The sequence below is a fragment of the Pelodiscus sinensis genome, chromosome 18 (genome assembly GCF_049634645.1).
Source record: "Pelodiscus sinensis isolate JC-2024 chromosome 18, ASM4963464v1, whole genome shotgun sequence".
NCBI lineage: Eukaryota > Metazoa > Chordata > Testudines > Trionychidae > Pelodiscus > Pelodiscus sinensis.
Genome location: NC_134728.1, coordinates 21,871,991 through 21,884,661, shown reverse-complemented (window position 1 = coordinate 21,884,661; position 12,671 = coordinate 21,871,991). Strand labels below are relative to the sequence as shown.

The window sequence follows — 12,671 nt, the reverse complement described above, 5'->3', positions numbered from 1 at the left end:
TTTGGTTCTGGCTGTTGCTGCAAGGAGGGGAGTGCATGATTAGATTAACCAATAAGATTAACTGATAAAACAAGGTTTATTGGTTAATATTGTAGTGGACTACACATTGACATGCCTAGTCAGTCCCTGTCAGATGCCTTCCTTCTGCATTGGGAAAAGAGCTTTCTATATGCATTCCTCTTATTTTCTCTTGATCCAGATGGTAGTGAGAAAGCTGTCAGAGTAAGGCAAGGCTGTTACTCATTGCCCCAGTTTGGCTATGTAAGCAATGGTTTACTAATCTTCATCTGTCAGCAGGGTCTGCATGTGTCTTCCTTGGTCCCATAGTAGCATCACCAAATGGTGTGGGCAGTCTGATTGTGACTCTCTAACAGTCAGGTTCTTCACCTGTGCAGGACATACTAATTAACTGTTTAATCCAGCCTAGTGGTCTTTTTAAAGTGCCAAAACCGCTTCTAGATTTCAGGCTTGCATGAAGGGAAGATCTGAATCCCTGCATCTGCTTCCAGGGTTATTCTAAGGATTTATGGGGCTCTATGTATTACTATTAAGCTGGTGCCCCTATGCCAAACCGCAGCCTGGGATGGGGGAATGATTTTTTTTTAGAGAGATGATTTTATAATCTTCAGCAACACACCAATGAAATAGTTTTAAAGCAAATTTTAAACTCCAGTCCTGTTGACTAACACAGTAAATTCAGAAACAGGTGGTATATACCTGGGGTTAGGAAATGCCTGTTAAATGGCTTCATTACCACTTGAATGGCCCTTTCGCAGGTTCCATGTTCTGCTAATTGGTCTGGCAGGCTTTGTCACTTTTAAATTAACTAGATTCTATCCAGAGGATGCAGAGCTACAGACAAGAGATAGGAGGACATTAAAGACCCAGTGGTGTCCAAAAATTTTGGATGTCCTATGTAGCTGCATATTCTGCATATGGGTGAGGATGGCCCTGTCTGCTTTCATTCCTTGTGTTCTGGAATATTTCACTCTCATTCTTTTATTAATTAGCTCATCAATAAAAGATCATTTGACAGCTCTCTCAGGGTATGTCTACACTACCCTGCTAGTTCAAACTAGCGGGGGTAATGTAGTCATCCGCAGTTGCAAATGAAGCCCGGGATTTGAATTTCCCGGGCTTCATTCGCATAAAGCCGGCCGGCGCCATTTTTAAATACCGGCTAGTTCGAACCCCGTGCTGCACGGCTACACGCGGCACGGAGTAGCTAGTTCAGATTAGGCTTCCTAATTCCACTCCTAAATCCTAACTCCTGTTCCATGAGGAGTACAGCTAGTTCGGATTAGAAGCCTAATCCGAACTAGCTACTCTGTGCCGCGTGTAGCTGCGCGGCACGGGATTCGAACTAGCCGGCATTTAAAAATGGCGCCGGCCGGCTTCATGCAAATGAAGCCCGGGAAATTCAAATCCCGGGCTTCATTTGCAACTGCGGATGACTACATTACCCCGCTAGTTCGAACTAGCGGGGTAGTGTAGACATACCCTCAGTGTATCATACTCTGTCTAGTTGATGGTAGAATGCTGTTTCGTTGTTCAATTGAAAGATTTATGAAGAGCTTATCAGATGTGTAGTTAGAGAGCCTTTCTCTTCTTGGGACCTGAATTTGGTGCTTGTCATGCTGGTAAAATGGCCTTTTCAACTCTTGACTGAGTGTTCTACCATTTATCTATCCAAAAAGCTTTTCTTATTGCTATCACGTTGGCAAGGGGAGTGAGTGAGTTGAATGCCCTTATGGCTGATTCACCTTTCACTTTTCATAAGGATAAGTAGTTCTCAGACTTGACCTCAGATTCTTATGTAACATGGTGTCTGATTGCCACATCCAACAGGTCATTAGTTTGCCAGGTTTTTTTCCCCTGCAGCTGCACTCTAATCAGTGGAAATCTGTCCTACGTAGTTTGGATGTCAGAAGGACCCTAGCCTATTATTTAGACAGAACTAAAAGCTTTTGTACATAATTGAGATGGTTACGGCTTATGCTACGAACAATAGCAGGTATACGATTTCTTCCCAAACTATAGTTTAAACCAGTGGTCTCCAATCTTTTCAAGCTCAAGGTCAGTTTTTTAATTTGTCAGTCCAGGATCTACCGCAAACCCAAGTACCCTTGCCTTGCCCCTTCTGCAAGGCCCTACCCCACCCCTTCACTGAGTCCCTGCCCTCCTCACTCTGTGAAGATGGAGTACAGAAGAGGGAGACAGAGTGACATAGGTGCCCCTGCCTCTGTCTTCCCCACCTGCACAACAAGCAGGAGGCTCCCAGGGGCAGCGCTGAGGTTCTGGGCAGGAGCAGCAGGGCAGTGTGGGGCGGGGCAGCTGAAGTGCTGGCACTTGCTAATCTCCCAGCCAAACCAGTCAGGATCACCTGTCATAGGATCCAAGATCTACCAGTAGATCCTGATCTTCTGGTTGGGGACCACTGGTTTAACCAATGTATTGATGAACTACATACTGGCAAACATTCTTCTATCTGCTGCAGTTAGACCACTAGACAGGTGTGGCTGTCTCCTTTGCTTGTTTTAGGTAGGTATATATTGCTGAAACTTGCCAGACAGTCTGAATTGTGGTGCATATTTTCACAAAGCACTATGCTTTGACTTGGCTTCTAGGGAAGATGCTGGATTTGGCAAAGCAGTGCTTGTGTCTGTTCAACTAGGACGCTGGGTCCACCTCTAGGTCAGTCTCGGCATTGCTTATTAATGTATTCCATAAATGGGAGCAAACAGAGCCACTCAAAAGAAAAAAACCCAGGCTCTTCAAAAGAGCTCTGCCTAGTCACGTTTCCCATTGTCTTTCCCTCTTGGAAAATATATTTATTCTGTCTCTGCCTTTGTGGTGGAAGGAACTGAAATGATGAGGGGGCTCTATTCCTACTGTAGCTTTGTGATACTGAGGAGTAGGGTGGGAGCAGGAGCGGGAGCATTCAACCTGGCAATGTGAGAAGCAGGTTTTACCATAAGGCACCACAAGTGTGAATATACAGGGATGTTGAAGTACCTCAGTTAAAAATAAAGAACCTTCGTTTTCCATTACAGCCTTCAACGTCTGGGGCTAATTTTGCTGGTACCTCACTATCTAGTGGAGCTCATTTTTCATGCCTCACGTCTTTTCTACTTCAGTGATGAAAACAAGCAAAAAGGGTAAATTTTGCATGTACTATCTCTTTTTAATTTTGAGAGCTTTAATTGTAATTTCTATTGGCATAAATGTGCTTGCATGTCCATAACATAAAAAGCACATTAGGAGATCACACATCCTAAGCTATATCTGTGATCTTAATATTACTGGCATTTCATGAGGAGTCTAGTGCAGGGCTAGGCAAAATATGGCCCATGGGCCGGATCCAAACTGCCAAGCCACCAGATCTGGCCCACAGATGCAGTGGAGAGCCTCAAGCAGGCTCCCTGCCCACCTCACCCCTGGAAGCCACTCAGAAAACTAGTTGTGGGGCTCTGTTTGTCTTTGAATAGCTGTCAGCCCACAGGAGGGGAGAGAGGCTTTGCACACTGCCCCTACCTCCAGCATAATCCCATTGGCTGGTTTCTGGCCAGTAGGAGCTGCCTTTTTGAAGAACAACCCAGGCCCTTTCCCTCCCCCCGCCCAACCCTCTGCCCTCTCTTCCTGCACCATACCCACTCCCAGACCCTGCACTCTAGTCCTCTGCCCCAGGTCACTAAACCCTCCTGCTGTAGGTCACAACCCAAATTCTTGTACTGCTTCCTGCACCCAAGTTCTCTATCCCAAGTGTCAACTCCCTGCTGCCCTACCCTCATAGCCCCTGCCTGAGGTCACAACCTGCCTCCTTCATCCAAACTCCCTCCCAGATCTCACGTCCCCTCCTGCATCCCAGTCTCTTACTGCAAACTTCATTCTGTACCCAACCTCCATCCCAGACTCCACACTTTCTCCATTAATATCATGTAAGCATGTAGTCCTTGACCACTCTCGAAATTCTTGGAGGGGCCCCACATCAAAAATTATTGCCCACCCTGATCTAGTGTCATTATGTAGAATCGAGAAAACTGATATATAACTTCAAATTTTTCAAGTAATATTTCATAAAATAATGTTTGAGGAATATGTAAACCATTTCTGTTGTAAATGCCTACCTGCTCTGATATGTTTTTAATTGTAAGTATATTTATGGAGATCTTTGTTTTAAAAACAAGTGCACCTTAGAATAAAAATAGTATAGACTCCAAAACGATTACACCTCTCTCAGAATCTATTTCTGTTTTTGAACTTTGTTCATTTTTGTAAATCGATACAAAATAACTGTCAGAATTATACTAGTATTTTATAGTAATAAATGCACCGTCTAAACAATGTGTATTACCTTTATGATAGGAAGAAAGTCGGTCTGTGCATTACCAGTTTTATATTCTGCCCCTTCTTTGCAAGGGGTGGACAGAAAGTGAAAGTAAAATACTGACAATTTCAAATTGCATAGAATAAACAATTTTACTTTATATCTTGAGTGATTTACTCACTTATTTTGAGATGTAAAGTTATAAAGAGAATTGTATCAAAGCTGGAAAGGGGAAAAACAAGAGGACAGGTTAGAATGAGAGTAGAGGAAGTAAACTCAGTTACAGTGTTGCTAGTGGGTTAGCATGAAAACACTTGTGGCACTTACAGCGCCTTTCAGAGTGGTGCATTCTGGGCAGCTATCCCATCGAGCATCTCTTCTGCCACAGAGGTTTGTGGGGAGGCATGGGCATCTTGGGTCCTGTCCCAATGCTTTGTGGTGCGTTGCTTTGCATCCCAGCAACCTCTTGGCTTCTGTGCCATCTTTTAACAGCTTCTGTGCTGTGTGCTGTGCCTGCTCGTTCTGCAGAAATGGATCCCCAGGTGTTGATGAAAATGCTGATAGGTTTCACTAGCACTTCGTGAATAGCAGTCAAGTTATTCCTGAAGTTTCAAAGTGATGAGGAGGAATCCCAGAACATTCATACAACACAAGATCGCTTGTGGCATTCACAGAGATGCTGATCACACTGGAATGTTGCTTTTGCGCTTGGGGAAACAAGCACTAAGTGGTAGGATCACATCATCGTGCACGCCTGAGATGATGAGCAGTGGCTGCAGAGCTTTTGGATGAAGAAAGCCACTTTCATGGGATTGTGTGCTGAGCTTGCCCCCACCTTGCAGCACAAAGATACGCAAATGAGAGCAGCCCTACAATGGAGAAGTGCATGACAATTGCACTTTGAAAGCTGGCTACTCCAAACAGCTTTTGCTCAGTTGTTAATCATTTTCAAGTGGGAAGGTTGACCGTTGGACTAGTGCTGATGGAAGTGTGCAGAGCCATTAATAGCATCCTGCTCCAAAAGACCATAACTCTGGGCAATGTGCATGAAATTGTGGATGACTTTGCACAGCTGGGCTTCTCAAACTGTGGAAGGCATGCATATTCCAGTTCGTGGGCCTGACCACCTAGCCTCTGAGTACATTGACCAGAAGGGGCATCAGAGGCATTTTTGGCTCACTGTGGGCATTTCATGGACATGAACACAGGCTGGTCCGGAAAAGTGCATGGTACATGAATCTTTTGGGAAGCTGAAAATGGGGATCAGAAGATCTCATTAAGTGAAGTGGAAATGCCCATTGTTATCCGTGTAGAATCTGCCTACCCCTTAATGCTGTGGCTCATGGAACCATACATGAGGAGCCTTGTCAGCAGCAAGGGGCAGTTCAGTAACAGGCTAAGCAGGTGCAGAATGACTCTGGAGTGTGTGCTGTTGGCCATTTGAAGGGTTGCTAGCAAAGTTTGTATGGGAAGCTGGACTTCGCCAATTATGGTATCCCTGTGGTTACTACTTTGTGCTGTATCCTTCGTAATATTTGTGAAAGGAAGGGTGAAAGCTTTCCTAAGGGCTGAACTGCTGAGGCACAGCACCTGGAGGCTGAGTTTGAACAGCCTAAGACCAGGTCTGGTAGAGGAGCACAGCGCAGGATCATAAGAATCAGGGATGCCTCGAGACAGCAATTTTATGCTGAAAGTCAGTAAAACTTGTTGCTATTCATGGGAGTGCAGTGGCATCATTGCTAGTGGGTTACTTGTCATTGGTTCGTGCACTGGACTTTGCCCCACAGTGACCATAGCTTTGCTGGAGTACATTTGTTTGCTTGCTTTCATGTAATGGAATAAAGATTTCTTTGAAACACATTGATTTAATTTATTACACACAAGGTAAACATAGGACACCTGTGAACCATGAAACACACATCAGCACTGTGGGAGACGGAGGTATTGCAGGGGGAGGTAGGAAGTGAGGCATGCCCTAAGAATCATAGGTTTGTATATGTTCATGGCTCATACTCAGCCCTGCCATCTGATGTGCTGTGGAAAGAGGGCTGCAATTGATCAGGGGTAAGCTGCATATGGATTGGCATTGACAGCATCGCAGCCTTTGGGAGCCTGATCCAGTGGGCAGGTGTGGTGTGTGGCATCCAGGGACAAAGAGGTGCCCAAATTGCATTGGGGTGGTATTAGAAAAGTTTTGGGACACAGGCTGCAGGGTGGGCAAGTTGCATATCTGCTCCATCTGCAGTGTTAGCAGTGCCTCCAGTGTGTTCACTTGCCACTCCATAATGCTTAGGAGCCATTCTGTGCTCTCCTTCCACGCCCTCTTGTTGCAAGGGGATGTGGATTGCAACTGCTTTGAATACTAAGGAGAGGGGATCACCACATAGGAGCGTAAAGGGTTTGTTTATTAAGTTCAGACTGGGAAGGGAGAGGGATTTCACTCATACACTCAACCACACTTACAGTCCCAGGAAGGATGATAAGGCAAGCAGAAGGCAGTTCATGGTATTTGATCTTCCCATGTTGACTCCTGAGCTGGCTGGCCAGGTGATCAGAGCAAAGGGCATTCTCTGGGAGGCTCCACTTGATGGTCAACCAACAACCTGTGTCTGCGTCCCTCTCTCCTTTAACGATCAGTCACGTGAAGCTTCTGAGTCTCTGGGCCTCTTGGGGCGGTGAGCACTGTTGTTTACTCCTGCTATTTACCTCAGAGTTTTCCCACCTCTTGTGTCCACCTCAAACATTCTTCTGCGCTCACTCAGTGAAGAGATAGGGGGTTAACAGATAACACTTTAACACTTTAGGGAACCAAATAACATTAACAGGTGAGAAAGAGAACATCCATTTTAACTCTTTCCTTGCTCCTCCTTTGCCTCCAACACCTCCTGTCATTGTCCTTTCATGTCTGCTATTTTTTTTTTTTAGTTTGGCATCTGCATGGCTCAGGATGTCTCGCAAAAACACCTCTCAAGTCTCTCTTGGGTGCTTCCAAGCCCATCTCAGACCTCTGCAGGTGTTAGAACTTCCTGAGACCTGAGGCTGGCCCTATCAAGGACAAAATTGCAACATGTCACAGAAGACCCATTGTTAACACTAGACACAGCATTGCCCCCAACCCCTTTGAAATACTTGCACTGTCCACATGCCTAACACTGCCTGTCCCAGAGCAAACATACATAACATCAGGAACCTCTCAATGGTGTGGTGAGTTCATCACTAAGGGCACTCAGGGAAATCCTTTGTGCAGTTGGGAAAGAGCCAGGGAAAACCCTTGCTATGGTGGCATGGGTGGAAGTATCCCTTCATGCAACTGGGAAGGGGAAAGGGCAGGGGAACCCCTTGTCATAGAATCCCTTGATGTAGCTGCATAGGGTACTGGGGAGCAGGGGTTTTCATTTGCTTCTGGCTGTGATGTGTTCTGGGCAGGTGTGAATTGGGGAGAACATTGCAGGGGGAGGAGAGAGTGAAGGTTTTAGTAATGGCCATTCATTTCCACAGGCTATGTTAACCCTGGAAGACATTTTGTTGCTTACGGTGAGCAGAAAAGCAAAAGAGGGTCTTTTACTCAAGTTTTGGTTCTGTCTGGGACTGTATGCAGCTTGTCTTTGTGCAGCGATAGTCTCTCCTCCCCAGTTGACGGTACAGCGGTGAGGGAACATCAACCTTCAAGGTCAAATATGTTTGCTCTGCCAGCTAATCTGAGGAGAAGGGTGGCACAGCAGCTGCATGAAGCTTTTGATGAGGTCTTTCAGGCAGATTACCAAGATGTACGATTGTGTCAACAGTCTGTTCACCATATCACCAACTCTCTTCTGGTAGCAGCATCACACCGAACCCAGCCTCCTTTCTGTAACCCTCCCGCTCTCAGCAAGCTGCTTGAATGACCACTTACCAGTAGCATCATCTGCAGCTCTGAGGGCAACAAGTAGCTCGCCTCCTCAGTGGTACAAAACAGCTCTTGACAACAAGTCTCCCAAGAATGCCAACTCCTCTTCTGGCTCTGGATCCTTCTCTCCTTCAGCACACTCTGCCACAACTTCCTTCTTCCGTCTCAGTCCACTGCTGGAAGCCTCCGAGCTATCTATGGGAGTCTTCGGAGTGGAGGTGGGGTCACCTCCAAATATTCCTGCACACAGTTCCTTCACTTTGACCCTACACTGCAGTGAGTCCTGGTCATGGCCCCTTTCAGTCATACACCTAGAGATGTGCCCATAGATATTGTAATTCTTACAGCTGGAGTGCAGCTGGGACTGGACTGCCTCCTTTTCCCAAATGCTGATGACATCTAGCACCTCAGTCTGGCTCCAAGACAAGAATCTTAAGCAGGCATGGTCATCTGGAGATACGTGCTAAGAACACACCACACGTCATCAAGTAAACAGGAGAGGAACTTTCAGATTTAAAAAAGAACACAAGGGCAGGTCCTGGTCATCTGGTTGGTCACCTGAGCAGTGCAGTGGAGTTGAAACACATGACCACAGAATCCAGATCAGGCATTGTAAGTAGGTTGCCAGCGGCCAGTCAGGTGCCCATGCTGGCACCCCAGTACACTATTCAGAGCACAACAAACTCTGTGTTTCTCATGGAGGTGGTCCCAGTGTGGACCGTGCCAAAGTTACAGTGTTGGGGACTGTAAAGTTACTAAGTTTACTACACATAGTAACTTGCCAGTGTAGACTTGACCTGCGAGAAAGAAGTATGCAACTAATAAGAGGGGCAATCTGCATGCATATGAACACTCTTCTCAAATTCCAACCTTCATGTCTATTCACAAATTAGCTCCACTTATCCACTCCCCTTTCTTGTAGTGTCTCCTTCTATGCTCCCAGCTGTACCAAACTCGACTTCCCACTTGTATGAGACTTCTACAAATATGATCTTATGTTCTTGCACACAGCCTCTTATGCATACATGGTCCTCTTTCAACTGATTTGTAAGCTATTATCTTCCTCTCCAAATCTCTTCCCAAGATCTGTTTCTGTAGCAACTTCTAATGCCAGCATTTAAATAATTAGGCTGAAGATCATTTGGAGAAGGTAAATATGTGTGAATGCAAATGTAGTAAAAACAAACAACTCTTTCCCCTAGTTTTTTTTAATATGTTCATCTTAGAGTAGTGGTTTACCAGGGTGAGCCCCTGGCGGGCCACCATTGCTTTCTTTACCTGTGCCTCCACAAGTTGGGCACTTGCAGCTCTCATTGGCCACAGAGTGCCATTCCCAGCCAATGGGAGCTGCAGGAAGTGGCGTGAACTGGGACACTACCTCCTGCAGCTCCCATTGGCTAGAAACAGTGATCTGTGGCCAAAGAGCCGCAAGCGTCCATACGTGCAGAGGCGCAGGTAAAGAAAGCAGTGGCAGCCCAACCTTGGCAAACCACCTCTGGCTTATTGCCCACCCCTATCTTAGGCCATAAGCTCTCTCGACTAGGGACCACTTCTACTTTTATTTGTGTGGCAACCAATATAACAGGACTAAAATATTGATCAGACATCTGGTGACTACTGTTATACAAATAACATGTTGTATTCCCCTTTCTTTCTTATCAACAATGTGTTCTCAGGATAGGGACAATCTTCCTTTGAATATAAAACACCATTATTTGGATAATCTTAGTTTTCCATTCTTTATACCGGTAGTTATTTATTGTCTTAAAAGATTAGTTAGAGAAGCATTTTGAGTGTTTTAGAAAAAGTAAGATTATAATAAAAATAATCTTGAACAATAAACCCCCATGAAGAGCCATTTCTCTACACAGGTTCTAAGCTATTAGTGACTTCATATTTAAGGTTATAGATTCCCACTGTTAACAGCTTTCCACAAACCTTGGCTTATTTTGCTAGGAGGAAAAATAATCCCTAGCAACTTCTGATTGAACTGCACAGTCTGAGTGTGTTTTTTTAGTTTCAGAATAATTCAATAAACTGTGTTTGAATTGAGATTCTTAACGCCTTCTTCATTTTGAAAATAGTTCTAGTTGTTCATCCAATAATATTTTAAGGGACATGATTTGAAAACTTCTGTACTGTTGAAATCTTTAATGAGAACTGCTTTCTATATTTTATGTTGTCGTAGTATTCTGTTAGATTAAGTGTCACCATCTTAGTAGGCCATCTTCTGATCAGCTGATTAGAAACCTATAGGGTTTTTTCTCCAAATTTGTAACAGGTTAATTTTTCCCTTACTGAATTCTGTGAGCGGTGTGATCGATATTCACTGAGACTGTATCATTCAGAATGTAAATCAGTAATTTATGCTCCTCCCCAAATTACTGTCTGCTGGAGGACCTTAAATTCTTGATCCTGGCTACTGGCATGGAATCCCTTAGATATGGGTCAAACAGTGGTAATTGTCTTTTTTTGGGGGGTACACCTCTCAGATTCCAAGGAAGATAGTGCTTCAGTACTGATTCCATTTGCTGGCAATTCCTTACTTCCTGCCCACCTGTCCCGAGCCCCTGCCCACCTTCCTGACCTGTACACTTCTTACTGGAATAATCTGTCTTTGTCTTCCCAACCACTTACATTTCATTCATTTAGTACCTGGGTATTATTGGTCAATTCAATTCCATGATTTCATAATGTCCTTATTAACTTGTATCCGATTTACAGCTATCTGACATGTACTTCCTGTCTTGGATCTGTTTCCTGATCAGGGAAATTCACCCAGATTTGGGTGCTTTTATTTATTTTTATATAAAACCCTTTTATTTGAGGTATAATTGAATATATATGGGAAGAGGCAGAATTCACTGTAGTTCAAGGACTAGATCTAGAATTCCTGTAACTGTTGTTCATCTCAATATACCTTTCTTTTTTATTTTAAATTTCAGTGTTCGAGGAAGCTTAACAGAAGGTGGCTTTGTGCAGCTAAACAAGTTGAAAAGTGGTGGACAAAGGGGAAAGACACATTAATTTTATTATTTTGTTTTCAGATTTACCCTTTGGGCTTTACTGTTTGTAATGGCTCGTCTTTTGACCTTAACCTTATCTGTGCTCACGTTTGGATTTGGTCTGGCAAGAGTAGAGAATCCAGGTTTTTCCATAGCAGACGGAAACTTCAATGTTCTCACTGTGAGGTATAATAAAGCTAGTAGACCTTCATGTTTGAGTGAAGTTACTGCTAAATCTTTTTTTTCCAGTATTTTTTTATAATTGACTTGATATGACTACTGTGCAACATCTTGTAGGCTTTTGCTTTAAACTTTCCCTGTGGCAATTATGGACATACTGTACTTTTAAGATATCAGTGCCTTCACTTTTGATAAACTTTTTAGAAGAACCCAAGCAATCTTCTAACATGCTCATTCTTGCATGCTCATTTTTTAAGTCACATTAATTTTTCACCAGGAGCTCTGCTGTTTAACCTGCATCCCAACAATCTTGTTCATTCGGCAGTGGAAAGGAAATGGAATTTGTATACTAATGTTATTAAAGCTCATTCTTATATCATTTGGCAGAGGAGGCGCTGTTGTACAATTTGGTACCAGCCAGTAAAGGATGTCTGTCATAGTTCCTTGATAAGCATGGATACTTTTCTGTGGTGTGCTTACATGTAGCTCCCATTTATTTAATGCATGTTATATGCCCTGTCTTGGATATGACCCTTTGCCACATCTGGTTTCCATCAGCATTGGAGGTTTAATTTCTAGGAGTGATCAACTGCTTTTTAAAATGGATATTTAGTGCTGCTTTGCTGTGTAACAATGTAAAATCAAAATTTGTATCTAATTTCTTATTTTCATCTGACGTTTTAGGATTAGTTGCTTGGCTGCAATTTGTCTAACACAGGCCTGGATGATGTGGAAATTTATAAATTTTCAGCTGAAGAAATGGAGAGAGCATATCCAGAACCAGCTTCCTAAGAAAAAAATCACTTACACGAAGAGCAAATCAACAAAAAAGGAACCAAACAAAGGTCAGTAGTTTTTTCAGTCACTTCAAATATATATAACAAATGTTATGCTTATTTTTTTTCTTGAAATCATCCATTTCTTATTATATAGTGAAAACAGATGTCACTCTTAGCTCCCTCAAAGATAAAAAATAGTCAGCTTCAAAGCATACTTACTTATGGGATGCTATATTGCCTGTTGCCAACTTGAGCCAACAGAGGGAAATACCGCACTATAAAAAAACCCAAAATTAACAATAGCTTCACGGAGCTAAAGTTCTTTTTAGAGTTGATGTCCTTCACTGAATTCTGCAGATAGACTCCATAAATGCTGCATGTTACTAGGTTGAAAAGTTTTTTAAAAATTACTCTTAAAGTTCCATTTCATCTTTAGAAACCGTCTTTGAATGCTTACAAATAAGAATGGTATGTTGTCTATTTTATCTATAAGG

General features: G+C 43.5%; 1 protein-coding gene across 1 annotated transcript in view; it reads left to right on the top strand.

Annotated features, from left to right (window-relative positions):
- Positions 1-12,671, top strand: part of LOC102462943 (translocating chain-associated membrane protein 1-like 1) — a 52,336-nt gene that overhangs the window by 34,361 nt on the left and 5,304 nt on the right. Inside the window, exons 8-10 of the mRNA XM_006132197.3 lie at positions 3,054-3,158; positions 11,261-11,404; positions 12,083-12,243. Of these exons, the coding sequence (XP_006132259.1) occupies positions 3,054-3,158; positions 11,261-11,404; positions 12,083-12,243 (410 nt within the window). The remainder of the gene's footprint in view (positions 1-3,053; positions 3,159-11,260; positions 11,405-12,082; positions 12,244-12,671) is intronic.